The 24,998-nt window shown below is 42.3% G+C and overlaps 1 protein-coding gene across 3 annotated transcripts in view; it reads left to right on the top strand.

Moving 5' to 3' along the window:
* The window catches only part of PRKCD (protein kinase C delta), a 64,289-nt gene that overhangs the window by 15,303 nt on the left and 23,988 nt on the right, over window positions 1-24,998 (top strand). For all 3 annotated transcript variants that reach the window (XM_053377612.1, XM_053377614.1, XM_053377613.1), the window contains exon 2: window positions 16,054-16,190. In XM_053377612.1, the coding sequence (XP_053233587.1) occupies window positions 16,076-16,190 (115 nt within the window). In that variant the 5' untranslated portion in view covers window positions 16,054-16,075. The remainder of the gene's footprint in view (window positions 1-16,053; window positions 16,191-24,998) is intronic.

Raw genomic sequence — 24,998 nt, forward strand, 5'->3', positions numbered from 1 at the left:
AGTCTTCCAGCAAACATCTGGGGATAATTTTTGCATGTAGCCATGACACAGGTCCTTATTGTACATATCTGTACATTTGTACCTTGGAAGTCGAACGGAATTCATTCCAGAAGTCCGTTCGACTTCCAAAATGTTCAGAAACCAAAGTGCAGCGTCCAATTGGCTGCAGGAAGTTCCTGCAGCCAATTGGAAGCCGCGGAAGCCCCGTCGGACTTTTGGCTTCCAAAAATAATTCGCATACTGGAACAGTCACTTTTGGGTTTGCGGCGTTCAGGAGCCAAAACCTTCGAGAACTAAGCTGTTTGAAAACCAAGGTACGACGGTACTAGTTTTTGTGACAGCACTTTATTTATTCAGTTGCCGGCTGTGGTAGGTATGATAAACGTCCATCAACACACGTGAGCATTTGCTATTCTCTCTTATCAGTGACTTTATTAATACTGTATTACATTTATATCCCACCTTTCCTCTAAGGAGCTCAATTCCCCCTCTCCCCCTTTTATCCACACAACAACCCTGTGAGGTAGTTTAGGTTGAGAGGCAGTGACTGGCCCAAGGTCACCAGGTGTGCTGGATCACCAAGTGGGGTTTTGAACCCCAGTCTCCCAAGTCCTAGTCCAGCACTCTAAGCATTACAGCACACTGGGAAATTCACTATTAGCCTTAGAGCTGTTATTGCTTATTATACCCAGCATACTGGAACAAGATTCTGGAGTGCAGTGCTGAGGAACCTCCAGACTGGGGGCCTAATTAGGTTTTCCAAGCCTCTTCATTTGGCCTGTTAAGCCATTTGGACCAAGCCACACCTACCTGCCATACACCTGATATCACATAGTATCACATGCGACGTCAGGCGTGTGTTGAGTAAACTAGTGGCTGGACCAATAAGGGGTTTGCAGGCACCACTGATCTCCTGATTGTTGACAACTCCAAAATCCTATGTACTGCTCTTTGCAAGTGAGCTTTGTGTGCAGTGCTTTGATGCCCCAACAACCAGCTGATTGCCAGTGCCCAATTGTTGGGGTTTGAGCCCACAGTGTTTACCACAAAGGTAAAAGTTGGTCATCTGACATCAGATGATTGACAGTTCCACCTCCTTACCCTTTTGATACTTAGAGGTGGTAAGTGGCATTTTGTGAGCCAGCTTAGCTCCCTTCAAGGGACTGCCTGGCCCCTAAGCAGCCAAACCACACACCCCCTTTTCTTCTTATTTTTTTGCTTCTTTGAAACTGCCATTTCAGGCAATGGTAATTAAGAATGGGAACGAGATAACTGATGCAGATGCTCCCCCCTCCCCCAGCACTCCCCTCTTCCTCTTTTCTCTCCACACTGCTTGTGAGAGGGCGGGAGTGCAGATGAATGAGTAAGAAAGGATGGGTATGTTTTCATGTTTTCTCCCTCTTATCATTTATGCAACAGCTGCTTTCCAAAATGCTCCTTCCTGGAATGTGAAGAAAGATGAGAGGGAATTCTGGGCAAGCAGAGCCATTGTTAAGCAATGGCTTCTTGCTGCTAATAAGAAACATTAGGAAACTGTGTCACTCAGGGCTGCAGTTCTCTACCAGAAGAAATGCAAGGGGGAAAGGAATGAGAGCTGGGAGTGGGGGTGCGTCTTGAGAAATGGGCAGTGGAGAGATGGGGAAGGCATTGCTTGCAAGACGTCTATTATGGAATTAAATTGGTTTGTTCCACCACCTCCTAGCAGCTTCTCAGTGGAGTCTGCCAGAGTTGTTGGAAAGTATATTCTATTTTATGTGCAGGCCTGGGTCCAAGATATTTTGGTGCCAGGGGCAAAGGACAAAATTACACCTCTCTCCCATTCCATATACTAAAGGCAAACCAGACCTGAGAGCAGCAGACCAGCTGCACAGGGTGGATAGCGTTATTCACACAGTTCTGTCTTCTACCATGAGACATTATTTGGGCAGTACTTCAGCATCTGATTTTTTTTTGGTCAGTTTAGTTGTCAGCAATCAAGCTTAAATACATATAAAATGTGACCCTCTTACTGGAAGCTTAAGATAGTTTCTGGGGTCTCCAGGTGGCCATTGTGGTGGAATGTGATAATTGTATGTAGGCTGAATCCCTGTTGCTGACTTAATAAAGCTGGCGACTCAAAAAGATAGGCCTGAACATATTGCATGACAGGACTCATCACAGCTGGAAGCTGCAAATATGCTTCCTGGTTGTTCCAAACACCACTGAGGTGTGGGCAAATTAATAAGCACAGGTCTGGGTGGCAAATGCTAGGCACATAGCTTTGGGTTTTTTCTTATTTCAAGTCCTAGTTTGAGTTTCCTGTCTTCCATTAATTTCTTCCCATGAAGATGAAAATGTATTTGTGATTCAACGTTGCCTCAAAGTGGCACAAATCCATATCCCTTGGACACACCAGTTCTTATGTTGATTATTTTCACTTCTTTAACAGAGCCATAGCATGCAGAACAGAGTATGTGGGTTGTGTTCAGTGTTCTCTATGAAATGTCTTCTCAGTTTCAAGAGTGCCTTGTGAAACCCATGTGTTCTTACCTTTAACAATATTATATTGATCCTGATGCTGTAGAGGAGCTTGAATCCTAAAACAAAATGCCACTACATAATGTCTAGGACAAGGCATGCTGTGCTGAGATCATAATTTCAAACTAAGGCTTCTTTTAAAAAATTGGAAATACTTTTCACTTTGGTGCCCTTTGTTTCTTTTAATCCTTGGCACTAGTAGAGTACTACTGGAAGGAATATCTATAGTTCTTTTATGTTAAATTTCACCACAAATAATTGGTACGTATTTGTGAGGTTAAGCACGATAATAGCTGCTAACATCCTGGTCATAAGTTCATTGCTTAGAAATGAAACCCTACTAGTTATTTCTAGTTGAGTTTGTTGAGGACCAGAGCCTAAACCACATGATCAACAAATAATTAGAAGTTGCCACGAACTAATGCCTGCTTTATTCATGTCTGGAAGATAAGAGCATTTTCCTTTTGGCCTGGGAGATGCATGCTCAAATCCCAGCCCAGTCAGTGTTGTTCAAAATCATTGTGCAAGCTGAAGGCAGTCATTTCATTGAAAGCCACTGAAATAATAACTGACTGCCACTTCTTTTCATGGCTACATGTTTAGAGGAGATGAAGCCTAATGCACTTGATAATTATAGGAAAAGGCTCAGCTGGATATTGTACAGAGCTGTAATGCAACTGCCAAAATAAAAGTGACTATCTGAGTAACACTCTGATGATCAGTAGAATGATTCTTTTCTACAAATATAAACTGAATTTAATAGGCTGTTTATATGGGTATTAAAGTTTATTCCATATTGTTCCTGGCACCCTCTGAATTTGGTGTTGGAGAAGTATGTGCAAGCTTATTAGTTCTAGGACAGAGTGCAATAAACAAAGAAAAAGAAAAGTTGAAAGGTGTTACCAGCCATTGATTGACATGCTAGGGCATCATACTCAATTACTTCTAAGCTTCCTTAGACAGAAGAAATTGTGTATCCATCTGTTCCTCAAATTTGAAACAGAGTTTACAGTCAAATGCACCAGCAGGCTGTTCTTAGTTCAGGACCCTAAGAATGATATCCATGACTAGACAGGTAGCTGTACCAGCCAAATGATGCCCTGATTTTTTTCTTTGAACTAGGAATCAATATAGGTTTTTAAGAAACAAACACTTAATGTGGGCAGAATTTCTGTCCCATCAACAATTTCCTTGTAAAACTGCCAAAAGATTTCTTGGCTTTCTCACAGTGTTGTTATCAGTCCCTGGATTAGATGTGGAGCAGTGAGAGACATACATCTTTAGGAAGCCTCTGGAACTATGAAAGAATGTAATCGTGAGAAAAGTGTGTGTATGTGTGTGTGTTAAACGGCATCATACTTTCCCCCTGCCCCAGAATGTATGGGGGAAATGGATTTTAACTTCTGTGTATTTTATCCATTGAGGATAAAGGAGGTTTGAGATGAGAGGTTGGATTGTGGGATAATTGGACTGGCTGGGGGTTGATTCATAGCAAGCCACTGATTCAAATGGAAATGCTGCTCACAATCAGCAGTGCGGGAAAATGGCCTGAATACTATTCCTCTCTAGTAAAGGAAGTATGATGAGTTGCCAGCTAATGCATAGATTAAAAAAAGAAATGATGGAAAGAAACTAAATTATAGAAATTGTGCAGACAAGGAAGATCCATTCTAGACTTGGACACCGATGAGATTCTGGTGATTTTTTACAAGTAGAGCAATGAGAATTGCACCCATAGTCCTACAAATGAGAGAGAAAACTCAGGTCTGGGATTTTTAATTGGCAACAAATTTATTAGAAAAACTCTGAAGGATCTGCAAATAGGTATTGCTGCTGTGTGAAGTGGTTCCTATAAGTCAGAGGATGTGGGCTCCTATAAGTCAGAGGATCATAATACATAATCCTTGTTTTTTTGGGCAAGCTTTAAAATGATTTACTTAGTTTATAGGTCTCAGATATGCATTTTCACTATGCAGCAGCAATAAAATAATGCAGGCAAAAATAATCTTAGTTGAAATTCAGCAAGCTGGCACTCCATTATTTGCAGTGTGAAGAGTGGGGTGGATGACAGGAAACAGGCCTTATTTACTTCCTTTCAGGAGAGGAGAGAGTGTGAACTAAATTAGCCGACTGTAGCAATTAGAACTATGTGGTCCTTAACTCATATACTAACTAGGAAATGTGGATTGTTAGGTTTGACTGCAAATCTCCCACACCTGGGAGCTTCTGCATGCAAAAGAGATGTGTTACAAGGTGCCTCAAGGTGTTCACCATTTTTTCCCTTCACACCAATTCACCTAACCTAGCACTGTATCTGCCAAAATGGGGAAAAGGTGGGAGCCTGGACAATTGCCAAACTTCCCAAGCCCAGTGTGACTTAGGCAGAAAACCTGTAAAATCCAGAAGTAATCAGGAACTCCAGGGGAGGAAAAATTCCTCTGTGGCTGCAACCAAAATTGGAAACCAGGGGAAAAAATCCCTCACTGGGTCAAGGGTAGGTGGGTGGGTACTGGTCAAGACCCCACCGCAGAGGTTGCACTGGATAAAACCAGTCCCAACCCGAGTCCTTCCCATCAAAACAAAACCAGTCATTTTGCAGTTAGTTCCAAGGTCATCTCTGGATGGTCAGCCGGGTGCAAACCATGTTCCCCTCCCCCCTGCAATTCTGAGGGAGGAGAAATAGTGTGATTTGATCTGCATGGAATGCATGTCACAGCAAACATGGTTATGGCAGCTAGCAAACAAAGTGTTTGTACTCTAAAGTGAGAGTGTGCAATAAAGGGACAGTGTGAATTTCTGATCACGGGGGTGATATGAATGAGTGTTTACATCCATCTGAACTCTCATGTCAAAGCTGCAGTCTTGCTGGGAAGCAGCTACAGTCTTCAAACCAACCAGCTATGTGAGTGGGAGGAGATCGCTGATTACCATCAATTAGAAACTCAACATAGAGAATAGAAACTAGAAAGCTAGCATTAAAACTACATCCTCGGGCATGCTGCTAAATACGATGCCGTTCTTTTAGTAGCAGGCATTTATAGATATATTTATCTTTTTGCTTTTTGGAGAGGGCATGTAGGGAAGGAGCTAGAAAATATCTGAAGATATGTGCGGGGGGGGGAATATCTTATTACTGAGGGTCAAACTACATGTGCTTGTCTTTTGTGTTATGTAAATATAAGCCAAGGGAAAGCCTGAGCAGCCTTGCCACTGTGGAGGATGGGGAAGAGAAATGTAACTCTTCCACTCCCTGACACAACTCTGACCATCTCAACATGTCTGGTAGTGCTGGGGAGCAGGAGTCTGTTGTCATTGTGCATGTCGTCACCAATAACATTGGGGAAATGTAACCATGCAGTTCTTGAAGTAAAGGTTTAGATAGGAGATTAAAATTTGAGGTAGTTGTCTCAGAAGCATGTGTGCAGATGCTGTGAAGAAGGTAAATTCCATGTTAGGTATTGTTCAGGAAGAGATCAGAAATGAAGCTGCTAATATTATAATGCCTATGACCTGGCCACACTTGGCATGCTGTCTACAGCTTTTGTCATTTTTGTCAAAACGGATACCGTGGAGCTGAAAAAGGCACAGAAAAAGGAAACTTAAAATGATCAGGAGCAACTCCCTGTAATGAAAGGTTACAATGTTTGTGGTTTTTCAGATTAGAAAAACACACACACACACACACACACACACACACACACTTAAGTGGGGAGATGATAGAGATGCATAAAATTACACACAACGTGGACAGAGTGGGTAGGGTTACTAGAACCCAGAGTAATTCAGGGAAGATGGGAGATTCACAACAAACGTGAGCGAAAAGGTACTCCTTCATTCTCTTATGTAGTTGCACTGGTGAAGCCAGTGCCACAAGATGGGATGATGGCCACCAACTTAGCTTAAAAGTAAAATTAGACGAATTCATGGAAGATAAGGCTATTGATAACTACTAATCATGAGAATTAGCGGGGACGCGGGTGGCGCTGTGGGTAAAACCTCAGCGCCTAGGGCTTGCCAATCGCATGGTCGGCGGTTCGAATCCCTGCGGTGGGGTGAGCTCCCGTTGTTCGGTCCCAGCTCCTGCCCACCTAGCAGTTCGAAAGCACTCTTAAGTGCAAGTAGATAAATAGGTACCGCTTTATAGCGGGAAGGTAAACGGCGTTTCTGTGTGCGGCGCTGGTGCTGGCTCGCCAGAGCAGCTTCGTCACGCTGGCCATGTGACCCGGAAGTGTCTGCTGACAGCGCTGGCCCCCGGCCTCTTAAGTGAGATGGGCGCACAACCCTAGAGTCGGACACGACTGGCCCGTACGGGCAGGGGTACCTTTACCTTTAATCATGAGAATTATATGCAACCTCCAGGATTAGTGGTGACATTCCTCAGAATACCAGTCTCGGAAGGGAAAAAGATTGTTGTTGCATTCATGTCCTGCTATTGGCCTTTCCAATGACATCTAGTTGAGAATTTTGATGCTGGACTTGGATGGGTCTTCATTCTAATACAGGAGGGATCACTTGTGTTTTTATCTTCCTACGTGACTTCTAAGAGAAACTCCCATTGGACACTTTCATTGAAATCAAAATGGTAACTTCAAATATTAGTTCCCCCCCCCCCGTACCTGGCAGAGTGATACTTAAACTCCCCCCTCTATAGACCCCACTGTTCCAGGGCTGCTGAGACTTCCCTTGGCCTTCTGTTTATGTAGCACACATCCTGACTGCATTCAGACAAATAATATATCTAATTTAGCTCTGAAAGCTTATCTCATTCTGGTTTCTCATACATGTTCCAGAATTGTTTTGTCAAATAATTAATTCTTGAATTTCCGCTTTAAAAAGAAATAAAAATCGGTTTACAGTATATAAATGGATTACTCTGCAGTCATTATGACAAGTTCACAAATCTTAAATAGTTTGCTTACATCCAAGTATCTTACCTTATTTTTCTTTTTTCTGATTGATTATAAATCCTCTGAACAGGAACTGTAATCATTTCTTTGTTCTGGGCAACATCTGTACTTGTTCAAAAGAAAATTTGCCTATGAGAGGAAGCTAAAATAGAGATTCAGGTGGAGAGTAATAGATTTAATCCTTGAATTAAGGCACTTTATACTCTTTGGTTTGCTTTCACAGTTTTTTGGTGTACAGCTGGGAGAAAAATGATCTAGCTTGATCCCAAAAATTGATAAAGAATTGGTTTATTTCTACATTTACCCCCTCCCCCATCCATGCGTGTATATGGTCCAGATGCTCATTATTCACACTTACATTTTCTTTCTGTTGAGCATAATCCCCTGGAAACTAGTAACTTTTCCACTGTAGATTTTGTATTTTATTAAAAAGTCATGTTATAATGGAAATGGACTGTTTATGGATTGTTCAAAACAATTTATCTGAAAAGAGCTACATCCAACTCTTTGGTCTGTGAAATTTCCATTTGGTCTTTGAGAGCGGGGAGGAGGATGTTGGAAAGCAAAATATAAATGGAAATTGCTCCAATAGCTGTTTGGGACTCCTTAACATTTGAGAACTATTGGTGCAGCAGAATCCCTGTAGTTAATCCATTATTTCAATTATGTTAAGCATTGAAGTTAGACTTGTGAAGGAAGTTGGCATTCAGACGGAAAGTACCGCGGAGCATAACTGTAAATGGTAGAAGGCTAAAGGCTGCCTATGCAAAAGCAAAAAGCAAAACCACTAACACTTTCTACAAGCATTCATTATTCTTAACATAAAGAATCTTTAAGTTGTTTTACACATCTTGGGAGTTGAAGTACTTTAATGAGGGGAAAGAGGGATTAATAAATAGATGAAGTACATTCTTTTAAATGACCACTTGGGACATGTAGGAATGGAGAATAATTTTTCTCATCAGATAAGCTGTTCTGTTCTTGTTATTTATTGTGTTTTTATATTTTGCTGGAAGCCACCCAGAGTGTTTGGGGCAAACCAGTCAGTTTGGTGGCATATAAATAATAAAATTGTTGTTGTTACATTGGTCACAGGACATATGCCAGAAAACCTTTTTTCCATATTTCCAGTCAAAATTACTGTAAGTTTGACACTTGCCCATGAAACATTAGCTCATTGTGTATATTGCTGCAAGTGGAATTTTGGTTTTGATTCATGTTTTAGTGAGAACAGTTGTCATGAAGTAACAGATCAATTCTTGATGTTGCAAAACTGTTACATGAATCACATTGATTATATTTGTAGGGAAGATCAAGCTGGTTAACGAATAAATGGTTTAATGTTAATTGGAGTTCAAATAATATGACCTAAAACACAAATATTATGTAAAGAAGCTTACAAATGTTACATTTGTCACTATGGATTTACACACTGCAAACAGAAAAATGCCAAAACAAACCATACAATTCAACTGAATTAACTGCATAACTCTCTAGATGTGTGGTATTGCCTCAGCAGCCCCGTGCTAAGGACAAATCTAGGGGGGAAACCTACCCACATGCTATTTCTGCATGTTTTGAACCCACTATTATTCACCAAGGGTAGGAATCCATAAAAACAACATGAAGAACTGGTCTTTCTGCTTAGTTCTGTTGATTTGAAGGTACTGAATTTACAGTCGTTTCAATGTTGGGTGTGCCCTGATTTCCTAGCACGCACCCAGCTACATTTCATCTTTTTTGAACTAGCCAATAAGTTTTACATTGTGTGGCTATGCAGTTTTCAAGTGTGTAGCATACTGAGATGGGAGACCTGTCAGGCAGTGCTGGAAAAAATGGATATAACCTTGGTATAAAGAATAGGAATAAAATTGTATTTCTACTCACACTGTAAGAGGAAGGTTGTTGTTTTTAATGTAAGGTTGCAGTTTTAATATGACAAAAGCAGGGTGATTAATTTGCCAAGGAAAAAACAATTTCACTTGTCTTCAGAATAGAGAACAAAATGTCACTGTTGTTGCCCTCCTGGTAGAACAAATTGTGAGATTATTAACATTCCAGTTTGCAACAATGTCCCTAGTTATGTTGGTTTTTTTTACACAACAAATTATTTACTTGTATCACTCAATTCAGAATACTCTCCTAAAAAGGAGCTAAATATGCTTTTTTAAGTGCAGTTTATTCCGCCTTTTAAAACAAATCCTGGGGGAACAAGATTTGTACATCACAACCAGTGTTGCAAATTGAGACATGAAAGCTAATGAGCTAAATGGCACCTTAAACCTAGGTTATGGGCACAACGGAATGTCTAGGCGCACTTCTAGTCCTTCCCCTGTCCACCCTCCTAATACTCTTTCTCCAGTCTTCAGGGAGTAGCTGCAAGTGGGGAGGCAGAAAAAAGGTCCTCCTTTCCTTCCACTCTGCAGTTTTAATTTGAAATCTTAGGCGCAGTACTGCGCCCTGAGCTCAGAAACTGCTCACACTAATGAAATTCCCTCTCGCAAAATGCACCTAGAAGTTTCAAACACTGATTACAGTATAATTTGCTAATCAAAGCCTGCTACTGATCTTTTAATCCCAACCCTTTCCAGACACCAAAGCTTTGCATAATCAGTTGTGGTTCTAGTATGTTTATTATCTCATTTACACAAAAGCATCTATAGCAAATAGCAACCTTTTAACTACTTGTATATTGGTAGAAACATAGCTTACACTGATACAGGAGAAAAACAAATAAACAGGAAAAGAAGATATATAAATATTGATCCAGAGGTATAAGTGGCTAACTTGTGAAATGGAAATACATATTTTATTTAAATACATATTTTATGTAACCAGCAAGTATATAAATGACTGTTTATATATAAAACAAAACGTCTAGTCTCAGTAAGAGCTTGCTTTTTTCTTTTTCTTATTTTTGTAGACAGGGTTGGGGATGGGCAACTGGGAGATTGCCTGACAAGGTAGCAGGGAGGTCAAACTTGGGCCTTGGCAGCACTTTCAAATCCATTTTTGCCTTGAGAGTTGCAAGAGATTCTCACTTTGAAAACTGATGCCTGTACCTTCCAAGCTTTATGCATGTGTATAGAGTGGCTTCTGGGGGTCTTTTGGCCAGATAAGAAGGTTCCAGTATACAGTGGTACCTCGGGTTAAGAACTTAATTTGTTCCTGAGGTCTGTTATTAACCTGAAACTGTTTTTAACCTGAGGTACTACCTTAGTTAATGGGGCCTCCCGCTGCTGCGCCGCGCAATTTGTTTTCATCCTGAAGCAAAGTTCTTAACCTGAGGTACTATTTCTGGGTTAGCAGAGTCTGTAATCTTGAAGCATCTGTAACCCGAGGTGCCACTGTAGTTCCTTAAGTTTTTTTATAGCATAAATTCATATTTATTTTTTGACTGAGAGGTTTTCAACCTTTTTGGATCCACGGCTCCCTTGACCAACTACATTCTTTCTGCAGCACCCCTGGGGCTCAGGAGCCCAGTTAGGTCACCCCTTGCCTTCAGAGCTGGCAGCCTCTCACCCTTTTTGGAACACCATCCCTTGTGAAATATTCCCTCAGCCTCCTCCATTCTCCCCTCTCCTTAGGAGTCCTCTGGGCAACTGCAGCTGCTGCCCTTGGTCTCTGAGCTTCCCCCCTGCCCCAGGTGTACTATGTGCTGCTGCTTCTCATTAAAGCATAGCTTATTTTTAATGGCCATTTAATGTGATTTGTGAACCAGGCCAATATATTTTCCACAATACACTGAAATATTGTGACTAAATCTTTACTTTTATTTCTCTTGGATTACTGAAATATTGTTTCTACATTTTGTAAGTAGCTTATCCTTCTCCCACCTTAAAGCTATCACAAACAGAATATCTTAACATTTTGTTTTTGTTTTGTTTTTTTAACAGATAAAGCACTATGTTTCATTCCAGTAAACATTGTTTTGTTAGCAGCTGTTATGTTCCTCGGAGTGCTATGAGAGCTGCTGTAGAGACCTCTGAAATATAGGAAAGCAAACAGTTTCCGCTCAGCTTTTGTCAGTCTAGCAGTACTTGGTTTTAAACATGGGAGCCAATAAAGAGACATTGGTCCAGTTCATGCACAATGCTCAAACATGGAACAGCATAAATGAGTAAATGTGGGTTCCCAAGGTGAAGTTTGCATCTGCTGTGCTCCTCATCTGCTGCTGCTGCAGCTGCAGAAAACAAATATTGCTTACAGCTTGAGATTTGACTGGACAAGAACAACCACAGCCTAGGTTCAGATGTATTACAGCTGTACCTCTTGTTACGTCAGTCTCCAGTTGTGTTTTTTCAGGATACGAATGCGGCAAACCCGGAAGTGTATACTTCCAGGTTTCGCCACGTGTGCATGCACAGAAGTGCTCTGCGCGTCTCGTGCATGTGCAGAAGCACTCTATCATGCTGTGCGTGTGTGCAGAAGTGGCACTCTAGTTGCAGACTTTTTGGGGTGCAAACAGCACCCTAGAATGGATCGAGTCCATAACTAGAGGTACCACTGTACTGAGCCCAGCATCAACAGGACTGGGGAAATAATGCAGCAGGTGTGATCTTCACTTTTGGTGCCCATTTGTGCACACTGAATCATGCTTATGTGTGAACCAGGCCAGCGAGTCACCAAGTACCGTATTTCTTGCTCTATAAGACTCACTTTTTCCCTCCTAAAAAGTAAGGGGGAATGTGTGTGCGTCCTAGGGAGCGAATGCAGGCTTCGCAGCTATCCCAGAAGCCAGAACAGCAAGAGGGATCGCTGCTTTCGCTGCGCAGCGATCCCTCTTGCTGTTCTGGCTGCTGAGATTCAGAATATTTTTTTTCTTGTTTTCCTCCTCCAAAAACTAGGTGCATCTTATGGTCTGGTGCGTCTTATAGAGCGAAAAATACAGCAATTGGAAACTATCAAACCTGAATTCTTCTTTTCCTGTTCTTAACAGTCAATGACATCTTGAATAAAATTTGTGGAAAGCATGTTGGCTGTTAAATGTATTTTAGGATCCTTGCTAATCCCCACTTGCTTGCAATGGGTGTATCTGTATATGGTACACAAACACTTATGCAAATATCAGCTCAAGGACTAGGTGGGAAATGCTGACTTCTCCCCCTAAATGGTAGTCAAATAATCATGTTGGCAATGATGAACATTAGTTTACTAGGAAAATGCTCACCACAGCAAAAATAAAAAGCATTTGATCCACATTACAATCTCTTCCTCTTTAAAATAATATTTCATTTATCTTCAGTTTTATAGCCTGCTGTAAGAGCAAAGAAGGATATGTACCTTGGAATGAAAGGGTTTATAATAGTCCATTCCCTACTCAGTAGCAAGCAAAACATATTATCTGAGCATGTCAGTTCAGGAATATATATACTATATTAATTTAAGATTTATAACTGTTTAGAGAATATGATTCAGAAAAAACCTTCAGTTTGAACTGTTTAAAAGGATCTGATAACATACTCTAGAAACTGTGTCTTTCATATATATGTTTGGGATAAATAGAAATAATTGGGGCGGGGGGAGCTAAACTCACATAGTCAAATACACAGCTAGGAGATGTACTGGCAATACCAAGAAGTGCCTCTGAAAGATGAGCTGCCAATGAGAAAAGCCTTTTCCTGGCTTTGTTTCTGGCCCTCCCCATCCCCAGTGCTGTTCTTCTAGAAAGAAAAGGTGTCAGTACTCACCATGAAACAAGTGTCATACTTTTACCCTTGAGTGCCCCCAGAAAAAGCACTGCCCATCACTGATACTGTCTTAATTCCTGGCAGCAAGGGATAATAGGCCTCTGGCAAAGGTTAGAATCATATTTCTGGAAGGGATCCTGAGGATCATCTAGTCCAAACCCCCTGCAATGCAGCAAAATGCAGCTGTCCCATACAGGGATCAAACCTGCAACCTTGGCGTTATCAGCACCACACTCCAACCAACTGAGCTACCCAGGGTTATGTTATTACTGTAAAATGCATGTTCTTCTCACTTCCATTTTGCTTTGAAATCTACTCCATTCATAACATAGTCTGGAGTGAAACAAAAAGAAAAGGGAACTTTCTGCAAAGTGGAACTGGAAGAATCTGGAAGGTGGCATACCTGTGCCAATGACTGGAATGACCAATGGATGGGGTGGTGGTGGTCTGAATAATAAAGGCTGGAAGAATAACCCAAGAAAATCTTTATTAAAAGCGTTTTAAAAAAAATAAAAAAAAGACTGGAAGAATTGAAGGCTGAAGCTTCTTCATTTATTCACACCAGCCATTGTGTGAGGTGGCAAATGGTGGCAAGGAATTTGTGGCATCATTTTGTATCTTATGGTTGGGCTTTGCTTATAGTAATCAGGGTGTATTCCTCAGTTTAGGTTATAACATAGTAAGTGGTGCTTATTTGAAATTATACACCGGTTATTTATGGTTATGTTAAAATACAACATTAAAATACAACATTTTTAATAATAGCAAATGAAACCCTTCTTTGCACTGACAAAATAGTCTGCAAGAGTGTGCTGTGCATTAAAAAAAATGGTTTTAAGCCAATTTAAGACAGAAGGGACACTTTGCAACAATTCGTGTTATAGTATGGTTTCTGGAGATCAATTACTGATACAGTAGAAAGAGCGCCACCTACTGATTTGCCAGGATGAGCCACTGACAAGCGAGTTTTTTGCAGATCTCATGTGGAAATCTACCTGTGGAACAGAATTGCTCTGTGATTAAGATTGACTTCAGTGTAAGGAAGTAGGAAAGGTTATATTTGTGTGGTTGCTAATGCAGGACAGGTGAAGAGTGTTGCTAAAAGCAATGGAGAAATTAAATATATATATAGATCTACTGTATAAATATAATGGGGATTACGATTGTGAATTCGTTTTTGTCTTTTAATTGAGGAAACCAAGATGTGTGTTTGCCCTACAATCTCATGCCAAAATACACATCAGATCTGAAAATATTTTTATAATAACACACATGTAATTGAGAGAACAAGCGGACAGTAGGACATGAGGTACAAATAATTCCGAATGATTTAAGCAAGCAAATTGGGGAAAGAAGAAAGACAGGATAGAACCTGATCTGATTTGTGGGTTGGAGTAGTTTTTGGGGTTTTTTTTAAAGACTGAAACTACTAGGTGGCAGGGGAAAGTACTAAAACCAGATGCTTTTGTACTTTATGCATATTTCACAAGTGAAATACTGGACTTCTTAATTATGCAGGCAAATAGATCACAGAAGTTTATCTGTGTGAAAGGTTTCCCATGCACATGAATGATGATTCAATCAAGCTTCACATATTTTGAGGTTTAGATCATAGTTTCTGGCTGTAATGCTTGTAGCTTGTACCGAGAATGTGCAGACTGAATGTCTTGTGATATGTTAGGAAATGTAAGGATGACCTCATGTCTATTTGTAAACATCTAACAGACTTCTTTTTAGTTTATCTTTCATTACAGATTTTGTTTTTCTTTTATAGTAATATTGGACCACAGGCTTTCTAAAGCAGAGTTTTCTCTTAGGTCTGAAATATTTGTCATCTAGTGCTGCTTTAAAAGATGTATAGCTAATATATCAAATTGGAAGCATTTTAACTTTAATGTTTATATTTAAGTATGCATGATTTGCTAATAATTTTGTACTGTATTTATTTATTCTATGATATGCTTTTATGTAAGACACCTTGATTTCAATTTGGGGGTTGGGTGAGATATTAGTATTTTGAATGAGAAGACTTATAACATTAAAATCTTGATACCAAGCTGTCTAGACAAAGTAGGGGTAGTGATTTATTTAAAGTAAGATGAAGCAAACAAATGAACAACGTTTGTGCTCTCATTTAGTCCAGAGAAGAATGAAACATTCTACTGATGACTTGTTTTTGGCGCTTGTGTCAGCCTTAAACACAATGACAGAACTGCGGGGAGCCAAACACATGTTTGCTTTCTGTTAATAAATTTGTCATTAGCTAAATACTGGTGCGGCTTAAGTGTCTTATCAAGATGGACAGTGATCTAGAACAATAAGTTTCCAACAGCAGGATAAGAAAAATGAAAAGATTTATATATGATGTGTCAGCTAGAAAGGTTAATTATGGCCACTAGCCAAAGATATGTGGTTTGGTTCCAAAAAGTTTGCACTGTGATCAGAAAAGCACTTCTGCTCATCAATGGAAGGGGCTCCTGCAGTTTTCAAATCTTCCGGCCATCTGCAGCCTCTCTTATGCCATATCTCACACCATTTCCCAGGGTCCTCAGACCTTATAGATCTGGTTTTGGGGGCACAGAAAGTGTGAAAACCTCTGTTCCATGAGAAGAGCAAGACACTTAGTTCTTAGGATCTGAGACAATATGCACACAATAACATGATGCATTTTGGTTTTTGGTTTTAAAAAGCTATATGTGAACTAGAATGTCTGGATTCAGATTTACTCTGAATTGGATTTATTATAATTTTACTGGAAAGAAAGAAGCATCTAATCTTTTTCCTATAAATTTAGTCAACTCAGTAGATGGGTATCAGAACACACCAGGAGTTGATTTCAAGCAAGGTTTACTGAGTCCTTTCTTCATCTTATGTTCTCCACACAGCCCAATTTTTAACTCTAGCCTTAACTTTTTTGTCTGTTTTTTCCCCCTGTGTAGGTTTACAATTGTGCTATGAGAAATGGCTCCCTTCTTACGAATATCATTCAACTCCTTTGAGCTAGGACCTATGCCGAATCAAGGGGAGCAACCACAGCCATTCTGTGCAATAAAAATGAAAGAGGCCTTGACTACAGGTAAGAAGATTGATCAGTTGAATTGATTCCATTTGTGGTCTGGAATTCCTCACATATGGTCTGGCAGGACCAGAGTCTAATTGTGTGCTTGTTTATGAGACAGGAAATCTCACTGAGTCGGTAGTGATGTACTCCAAAGTAAATGTGTATACGATTACAACCTTAAGGTGTCAAAGGATGCAGTTTCTAGTCTAATGTATGTGGCATAGGCCAGTTTAATCCCAATGACAGGGAAAGAGTGAAGAATATGGCTATTTGTGTACAGCATTATTTGGATTTAAGTCATCTGATAATAGGCAATATATCAGGAACAGATAATAATAATAATAATAATAATAATAATAATAATAATAATAATATAATAATAATTTATTATTTATACCCCGCCCATCTGGCTGAGTTTCCCCAGCCACTCTGGGCGGCTCCCAATCAGTGTTAAAAACAGTACAGCGTTACATATTAAAAACTTCCCTGAACAGGGCTGCCTTAAGATGTCTTCTGAATGTCAGGTAATTATTTATCTCTTTGACATCTGATGGGAGGGCGTTCCACAGGGCGGGCGCCACTACCGAGAAGGCCCTCTGTCTGGTTCCCTGTAGCCTCACTTCTCGCAATGAGGGAACCGCCAGAAGGCCCTCGGCGCTGGATCTCAGTGTCCGGGCTGAACGATGGGGGTGGAGACGCTCCTTCAGGTATACAGGACCGAGGCCGTTTAGGGCTTTAAAGGTCAGCACCAACACTTTGAATCGTGCTCGGAAACGTACTGGGAGCCAATGCAGATCTCTCAGAACCGGTGTTATGTGGTCCCGGCGGCCACTCCCAGTCACCAGTCTAGCTGCCGCATTCTGGATTAATTGCAGTTTCCGGGTCACCTTCAAAGGTAGCCCCACGTAGAGCGCGTTGCAGTAGTCCAAGCGTGAGATAACTAGAGCATGCACCACTCTGGCGAGACAGTTCGCGGGCAGGTAGGGTCTTAGCCTGCGTACCAGGTGGAGCTGGTAGACAGCTGCCCTGGACACAGAGTTAACCTGCGCCTCCATGGACAGCTGTGAGTCCAAAATGACTCCCAGGCTGCGCACCTGGTCCTTCAGGGGCACAGTTACCCCATTCAAGACCAGGGAATCCCCTACACCAACCCGCTCCCTGTCCCCCAAAAACAGTACTTCTGTCTTGTCAGGATTCAACCTCAATCTGTTAGCCGCCATCCATCCTCCAACCGCGTCCAGGCACTCACACAGGACCTTCACCGCCTTCACTGGTTCTGATTTAAAGGAGAGGTAGAGCTGGGTGTCATCTGCATACTGATGAACACCCAGTCCAAACCCCCTGATGATCTCTCCCAGCGGCTTCATATAGATATTAAAAAGCATGGGGGAGAGGACAGAACCCTGAGGCACCCCACAAGTGAGAGCCCAGGGGTCTGAACACTCATCCCCCACCACCACTTTCTGGACACGGCCCAGGAGGAAGGAGCGGAACCACTGTATGACAGTGCCCCCAGCTCCCAGCCCCTCTAGACGGTCTAGAAGGATGTTATGGTCGATGGTGTCAAAGGCCGCTGAGAGATCCAGCAGAACTAGGAAACAGCTCTCACCTTTGTCCCTAGCCCGCCGGAGATCATCAACCAGCGCGACCAAGGCAGTTTCAGTCCCATGGTGAGGCCTGAATCCTGATTGGAAGGGATCCAAATGGTCCGTTTCCTCCAGGCGTGCTTGGAGTTGTTCAGCAACCACCCGCTCAATCACCTTGCCCAAGAATGGCAGATTTGAGACTGGGCGATAGTTGGCCAAATTGGCCGGGTCTAAAGATGTTTTTTTAAGAAGCGGTTTAATGACCGCCTCTTTCAGCGGGTCTGGGAAGGCTCCCTCACAGAGGGAAGCATTCACCACCCCGCAGAGCCCATCGCCCAGCCCTTCCCGGCTTGCTTTTATCAGCCAGGATGGGCAAGGATCAAGGAGACAGGTGGTCGGTTTCACTTGTCCAAGCAGCCTGTCCACATCCTCGGAGGTAACAGATTGGAATTGATCCCATGTAACAGGACCAGACAGAACTCTAGCACTCTCCCGCCCTGGCCCTGCTCCCACGGTGGAGTCTACCTCCTTCTGAATCTGAGCGATTTTATCTGCAAAAAACTTTGCAAAAGCATTGCAGGAGATCTTGGGGTCCCTACCAGGCCCCGGTGGTACAGGTGGTTCCGATAGATTGCGAACCACTTGAAAAAGTCTCCTGCTGCTGTTTTCTGCAGATGCAATGGAGGCGGCGAAGAAGGCCCTCTTCGCCGTCGCCATTGCCACTTGGTAGGCTCGACGTTGAGCTCTAACCCGTGTCCGGTCTGATTCAGAATGAGTTTTCCGCCACCGGCGCTCTAGCCGTCTCAACGATTGTTTCATCACCCTCAGCTCCGGGGAAAACCACGGGGCTGTCCAGGCTCCATGCAATCGGAGAGGGCGCTTCGGAGCCAGACAGTCAATAGCCCTGGTTAACTCCGCATTCCAGCGTGCCACCAGGGAATCAGCTGAAAGGCCATCAGCTTGGGATAAAGCATCCCCTACCACTCTCTGGAAGCCAATTGGATCCATTAAGTGGCGGGGGCGGACCATCCGAATCGGTCCCACCTCCCTGCAGAGGGGAAGGGTTGCGGAGAAGTCCAGTTGCACCAGGAAGTGATCTGACCATGGCACTTCTTTTGTTTCGCTTTTAGTTAGTGTCAGATCACCAACATCCATAGAGGTGAACACCAAGTCTAAGGCATGTCCACGGCTATGAGTTGGGCCAAACTTATTCAGGGACAGCCCCATGGAGGCCATGCTTTCCACGAAGTCCCGAGCGGCCCCTTGTAAGGTCGTGTCGGCATGGATGTTAAAATCCCCCAGGACAACCAAGCTAGGTGTCTCCAGGAGCATATCCGCCACAACCTGAAGCAGCTCGGGCAGGGAATCCTTGGTGCAGCGGGGAGGTCGGTACACCAGTAGGAATCCTGTACTGCCCCTATTGCCCAACTTCCAGAACATGCACTCAGAAAACTGGGTCTTCCCAATAGGACGCCTGGTGCAGACTAATGACTTCCTAAAAATCACTGCAACCCCCCCTCCCCGCCCACATGACCTGGGTTGCTGTGCGTAAGAGAAACCTGGTGGGCAAGCAGCGGCAAGGACAGGCCCATCTGCTTCATCCAACCAGGTCTCTGTCACACATGCCAGGTCAAATCCTCCATCCACAATCAGGTCGTGGATGGCAGTGGTTTTATTCATCATTGACCTGGCATTGCACAGCAACACTTTCAGGTCATGTGGGTTTCCCTTGCTGATTACTGTATCCTTCCGGTCAGGACCAGACCTGGAGGCAGGGATAGTCCTCAAACAACGACTAAACCAGCCTCCTCGGTAATGACATGGTCTGGTCTTAGCAGACCTTAATAATAATAATAATAATAATAATAATAATAATAATAATAATAATAATTTATTTATACCCCACCCATCTGGCTGGGCTTCCCCAGACACTCTGGGCGGCTTCCAACAAAATATTAAAATATTAATATTAAAATTAATATTTAAAATAAAATATTAAAATACCGTAATACATCAAACATTAAAAGTTTCCCTAAACAGGACTGCCTTCAGAAGTCTGGTAGTTATTGTTCTCTTTGACATCTGGTGGGAGGGCGTTCCACTGGGAGGGCGCCACTACTGAGAAGTCCCTCTGCCTGGTTCCCTGTAACTTGGCTTTTCGCAGTGAGGGAACAGCAGAAAGCCCTCGGCGCTAGACCTCAGTGTCCGGGCAGAATGATAGGGGTGGAGACGCTCCTTCAGATATACTGGACCGAGAGATAAAGGTTGTTGTTGTTGTTGTTTAGTCGTTTAGTCGTGTCCGACTCTTCGTGACCCCATGGACCAGAGCACGCCAGGCACCTCTGTCCTCCACTACCTCCCGCAGTTTGGTCAAACTCATGCTGGTAACCTCGAAAACACTATCCAACCATCTCGTCCTCTGTCGCCCCCTTCTCCTTGTGCCCTCCATCTTTCCCAGCATCAGTGTCTTCTCCAGGGAGTCTTCTCTTCTCATGAGGTGGCCAAAGTACTGGAGCCTTAGCTTCACGATCTGTCCTTCCAGTGAGCACTCAGGGCTGATTTCCTTAAGAATGGATACGTTTGATCTTCTTGCAGTCCATGGGACTCTCAAGAGTCTTCTCCAGCACCATAATTCAAAAGCATCAATTCTTCGGCGATCAGCCTTCTTTATGGTCCAGCTCTCACTTCCATACATCACTACTGGGAAAACCATGGCTTTAACTATACGAACCTTTGTTGGCAAGGTGACGTCTCTACTTCTCAAGATGCTGTCTAGGCCTGTCATTGCCCTTCTCCCAAGAAGCAGGCGTCTTTTAATTTCGTGACTGCTGTCACCATCTGCAGTGATCATGGAGCCCAAGAAAGTAAAATCTCTCACTGCCTCCATTTCTTCCCCTTCTATTTGCCAGGAGGTGATGGGACCAGTGGCCATGATCTTCGTTTTTTTGATGTTGAGCCTCAGACCATATTTTGCGCTCTCCTCTTTCACCCTCATTAAAAGGTTCTTTAATTCCTCCTCACTTTTTGCCATCAAGGTTGTGTCATCTGCATATCTGAGGTTGTTGATATTTCTTCCGGCAATCTTAATTCCAGCTTGGGATTCATCCAGCCCAGCCTTTCGCATGATGTATTCTGCATATAAATTAAATAAGCAGGGAGATAAAATACAGCCTTGTCGTACTCCTTTCCCAATTTTGAACCAATCAGTTGTTTCATATCCAGTTCTAACTGTAGCTTCTTGTCCCACATAGAGATTTCTCAGGAGACAGATGAGGTGATCAGGCACTCCCATTTCTTTAAGAACTTGCCATAGTTTGCTGTGGTCGACACAGTCAAAGGCTTTTGCATAGTTAATGAAGCAGAAGTAGATGTCTTTCTGGAACTCTCTAGCTTTCTCCATAACCCAGCACATGTTTGCAATTTGGTCTCTGGTTCCTCTGCCTCTTCTAAATCCAGCTTGCACTTCTGGGAGTTCTCGATCCACATACTGTTTGAGCCTTCCTTGTAGAATTTTAAGCATAACCTTGCTAGCGTGTGAAATGAGTGCAATTGTGCGGTAGTTGGAGCATTCTATGGCACTGCCCTTCTTTGGGATTGGGATGTAGACTGATCTTCTCCAATCTTCTGGCCACTGCTGAGTTTTCCAAATTTGCTGGCATATTGAGTGTAGCACCTTAACAGCATCATCTTTTAAAATTTTAAATAGTTCAGCTGGAATACCATCACTTCCACTGGCCTTGTTATTTGCAGTGCTTTCTAAGGCCCATTTGACTTCACTTTCCAGGATGTCTGGCTCAAGGTCAGCAACCACACTACCTGGGGTGTACGAGACATCCATATCTTTCTGGTATAATTCCTCTGTGTATTCTTGCCACCTCTTCTTGATGTCTTCTGCTTCTGTTAGGTCCTTACCACTTTTGTCCTTTATTATGGTAATCTTTGTACGAAATGTTCCTTTCATATCTCCAATTTTCTTGAACAGATCTCTGGTTCTTCCCATTCTGTTGTTTTCCTCTATTTGTTTGCATTGCTCGTTTAAGAAGGCCTTCTTGTCTCTCCTTGCTATTCTTTGGAAACCTGCATTCAATTTCCTGTATCTTTCACTATCTCCCTCGCATTTTGCTTGCCTTCTCTCCTCCGCTATTTGTAAGGCCTCGTTGGACAGCCACTTTGCTTTCTTGCATTTCCTTTTCATTGGGATGGTTTTCGTTGCTGCCTCCTGTACAATGTTGCGAGCCTCCATCCATAGTTCTTCAGGCACTCTGTCCACCAAATCTAAATCCTTAAACCTGTTCGTCACTTCCACTGTGTATTCATAAGGGATTTGACTTAGATTGTATCTTACCGGCCCAGTGGTTTTTCCTACTTTCTTCAGTTTAAGCTTGAATTTTGCTATAAGAAGCTGATGATCTGAGCCACAGTCAGCTCCAGGTCTTGTTTTTGCTGACTGTATAGAGCTTCTCCATCTTTGGCTGCAGTGAATATAATCAATCTGATTTCGATACTGCCCATCTGGTGATGTCCACGTGTAGAGTCGTCTCTTGTGTTGTTGGAAAAGCGTGTTTGTGATGACCAGCTTGTTCTCTTGACAGAACTCTATTAGCCTTTGCCCTTCTTCATTTTGATCTCCAAGGCCAAACTTGCCAGTTGTTCCTTTTATCTCTTGCCTCCCTACTTTAGCATTCCAATCCCCTATAATGAGAAGAACATCCTTCTTTGGTGTCACTTCTATAAGGTGTTGTAAGTCTTCATAGAATTGGTTAATTTCAGTTTCTTCAGCACCAGTAGTTGGTGCATAAACTTGGATTACTGTGATGTTAAAAGGTCTGCCTTGGATTCGTATCGAGATCATTCTATCATTTTTGAGATTGCATCCCAGTACAGCTTTCGCCACTCTTTTGTTGACTATGAGGGCCACTCCATTTCTTTTACGGATTTCTTGCCCACAGTAGTAGATGTGATGGTCATCCGAACTGAATTCGCCCATTCCCGTCCATTTTAGTTCACTGATGCCCAGGATGTCAATATTCTTGCCATCTCATTTTTGACCACCTCCAACTTACCTAGGTTCATGGTTCTTACATTCCAGGTTCCTATGCAATATTTTTCTTTACAGCATTGGACTTTCCTTTCGCTTCCAGGCATATCCGCAACTGAGCGTCCTTTCGGCTTTGGCCCAGCCGCTTCATCAGCTCTGGATCTACTTGTACTTGCCCTCCGCTCTTCCCCAGTAGCATGTTGGACGCCTTCCGACCTGAGGGGCTCATCTTCCAGTGTCATAACTTTTATATGCCTGTTGTCTTTGTCCATGGAGTTTTCTTGGCAAGGATACTGGAGTGGCTTGCCAGTTCCTCCTCCAGGTGGATCACGTTTGGTCAAAACTCTCCACTATGACCTGTTCATCTTGTGTGCCCTGCTCTGCGTAGTTCATAGCTTCTCTGAGTTCTTCAAGCCCCTTTGCCACGGCAAGGCAGTGATCCATGAAGGGGGAGATAAAGGTAGCTTTGAATAAAAAATTCAAATGGATGTACCACCATGCTGGTATGTACTATGAATTTTTAACACCTTATTTTTTAATGTGAAAGCTGAAGTTAATCAATTATTATTTCAATTTTTATTATTTTAGTCTTGTTGCATTTTTTTTAAAATCTGAAGCATAATGTGAGAATGGATTTGGTGTGAAATGCCATCTCCATCATATCTTGAAAGTATACTTCTTTACTACAATCCATTACTAGGGCCGGAAGGCTTTGTTGTCCAATTAGCAGAAGATTGTTTTGTTGCCTGCTTTTCTTCTTTCTTCAGAGTCCATTATTCAAAAGTCACTTTTTTGGGTGGAACTCAATTCATCAGCAGAAACTGTCTTGTGGTTCCACCTACATATTCTATCATTCTTTTTAGAAGAAGACCACTGTACACAGGCATGCGAAGGATTATTATTATTATTATTGTTATTATTATTATTTTAAAAATCATAGTTCAGAGAGGGGTGCGCAAGAAGAAGAATTTCTCTTTTCATTACTGAAAGCCTAGTTCAGGTTGTTGTTACCATTCAGTGTCATTACCCGTCCAGCTCAGTGGTGCACCCATCTGCTGCCTATAACTTTTGTGCTTTCCATTCAGTTTTCATGAAGGTTTTACATGTTGATACAGTACTTCCGTGTGTGTGTTGTGTTGTGTTGTGTGTGTATGTGTATGTGTGTTTTGCACTGAAAACTCTCGGCATCTGGGAGGAAGGCTTTGCAACTAAAAAAAGAAAAAAAAATCACACCTTTGGCTAAAGAGGTCAGGGAAACAAGGTATGCCTGCATCTTAGGAAACAGTATCTTTGATGGCCTTTGCATCTTGGGAAACAGTATCTTTGATGGCCTTTTATCAGGATAAGGAGGTTCCCTTGAGCTTCGATGGATAAACCCTGGCCCTGTGTGACTCCTTTCTTAGAAGGCTCAGGATTATTGCTGGCCTTCCTTGCTGAACTTTAGACCCTTAAAAATATTCTTGAGGCCTTTTCTTTTGCACTGCATGAAAACCAATTGTCACCCAGGGCTTGGACTAAAAATAGTTACATAATAAGTGCTTTCTTCCCCTCTAACTTTAAGCTAATGGCTGTTGCTATTAGAACTAGAAAAGCTTGTTCGTTTCCATTCTATATGTTCCATGGACCCTTTTTGGAAAGAAATGAATGGACCCTTTCCCCCCCCCCCATTTATTATGGAACAAATATCTGTTCATAAGTAATACATATACACTTTTATGTTAGTGTAATCAGTGTGGGAGAGCATGTTGAACTTGAATAAAAAAAAAAATCATTTGCCCTCAGTCTCATAATTAACATTTCTATTTCTGGTCCATGTACCAGTAAAATTGGTGCACCCAAACATCACTCAAGTGAACATTTTCTGGCCAAATGTAAAATGAGGAAAATATTTTCTTAGGTCCAGGCTGATTGCTGCATAGTTGGATTTCCTCCTTTTAGGCCAACACAGTGAAGCATGTGTTAGATCACCACGACAAATGGGTAGGGTTCCTTTAAAATCTTCAAGAAAAAATGTAACAGATGCTGGAGGGGATACTAGAGCAGCATTTATCTTTATCTGGACATTGTGATAGAAGTTGCCACAACAAAATTGCAGAAAGGGTGGAGGTGGGGAGCTCTGGGATTCATTTTCATTAATTGAAAACATCTGCTCTGAGTAGCTGTTACTAGAAAGGATCTCTGAGACCAGGTAAAAGCTTT

Source organism: Podarcis raffonei, chromosome 2, assembly GCF_027172205.1.
Source record: "Podarcis raffonei isolate rPodRaf1 chromosome 2, rPodRaf1.pri, whole genome shotgun sequence".
Classification (NCBI taxonomy): domain Eukaryota; kingdom Metazoa; phylum Chordata; class Lepidosauria; order Squamata; family Lacertidae; genus Podarcis; species Podarcis raffonei.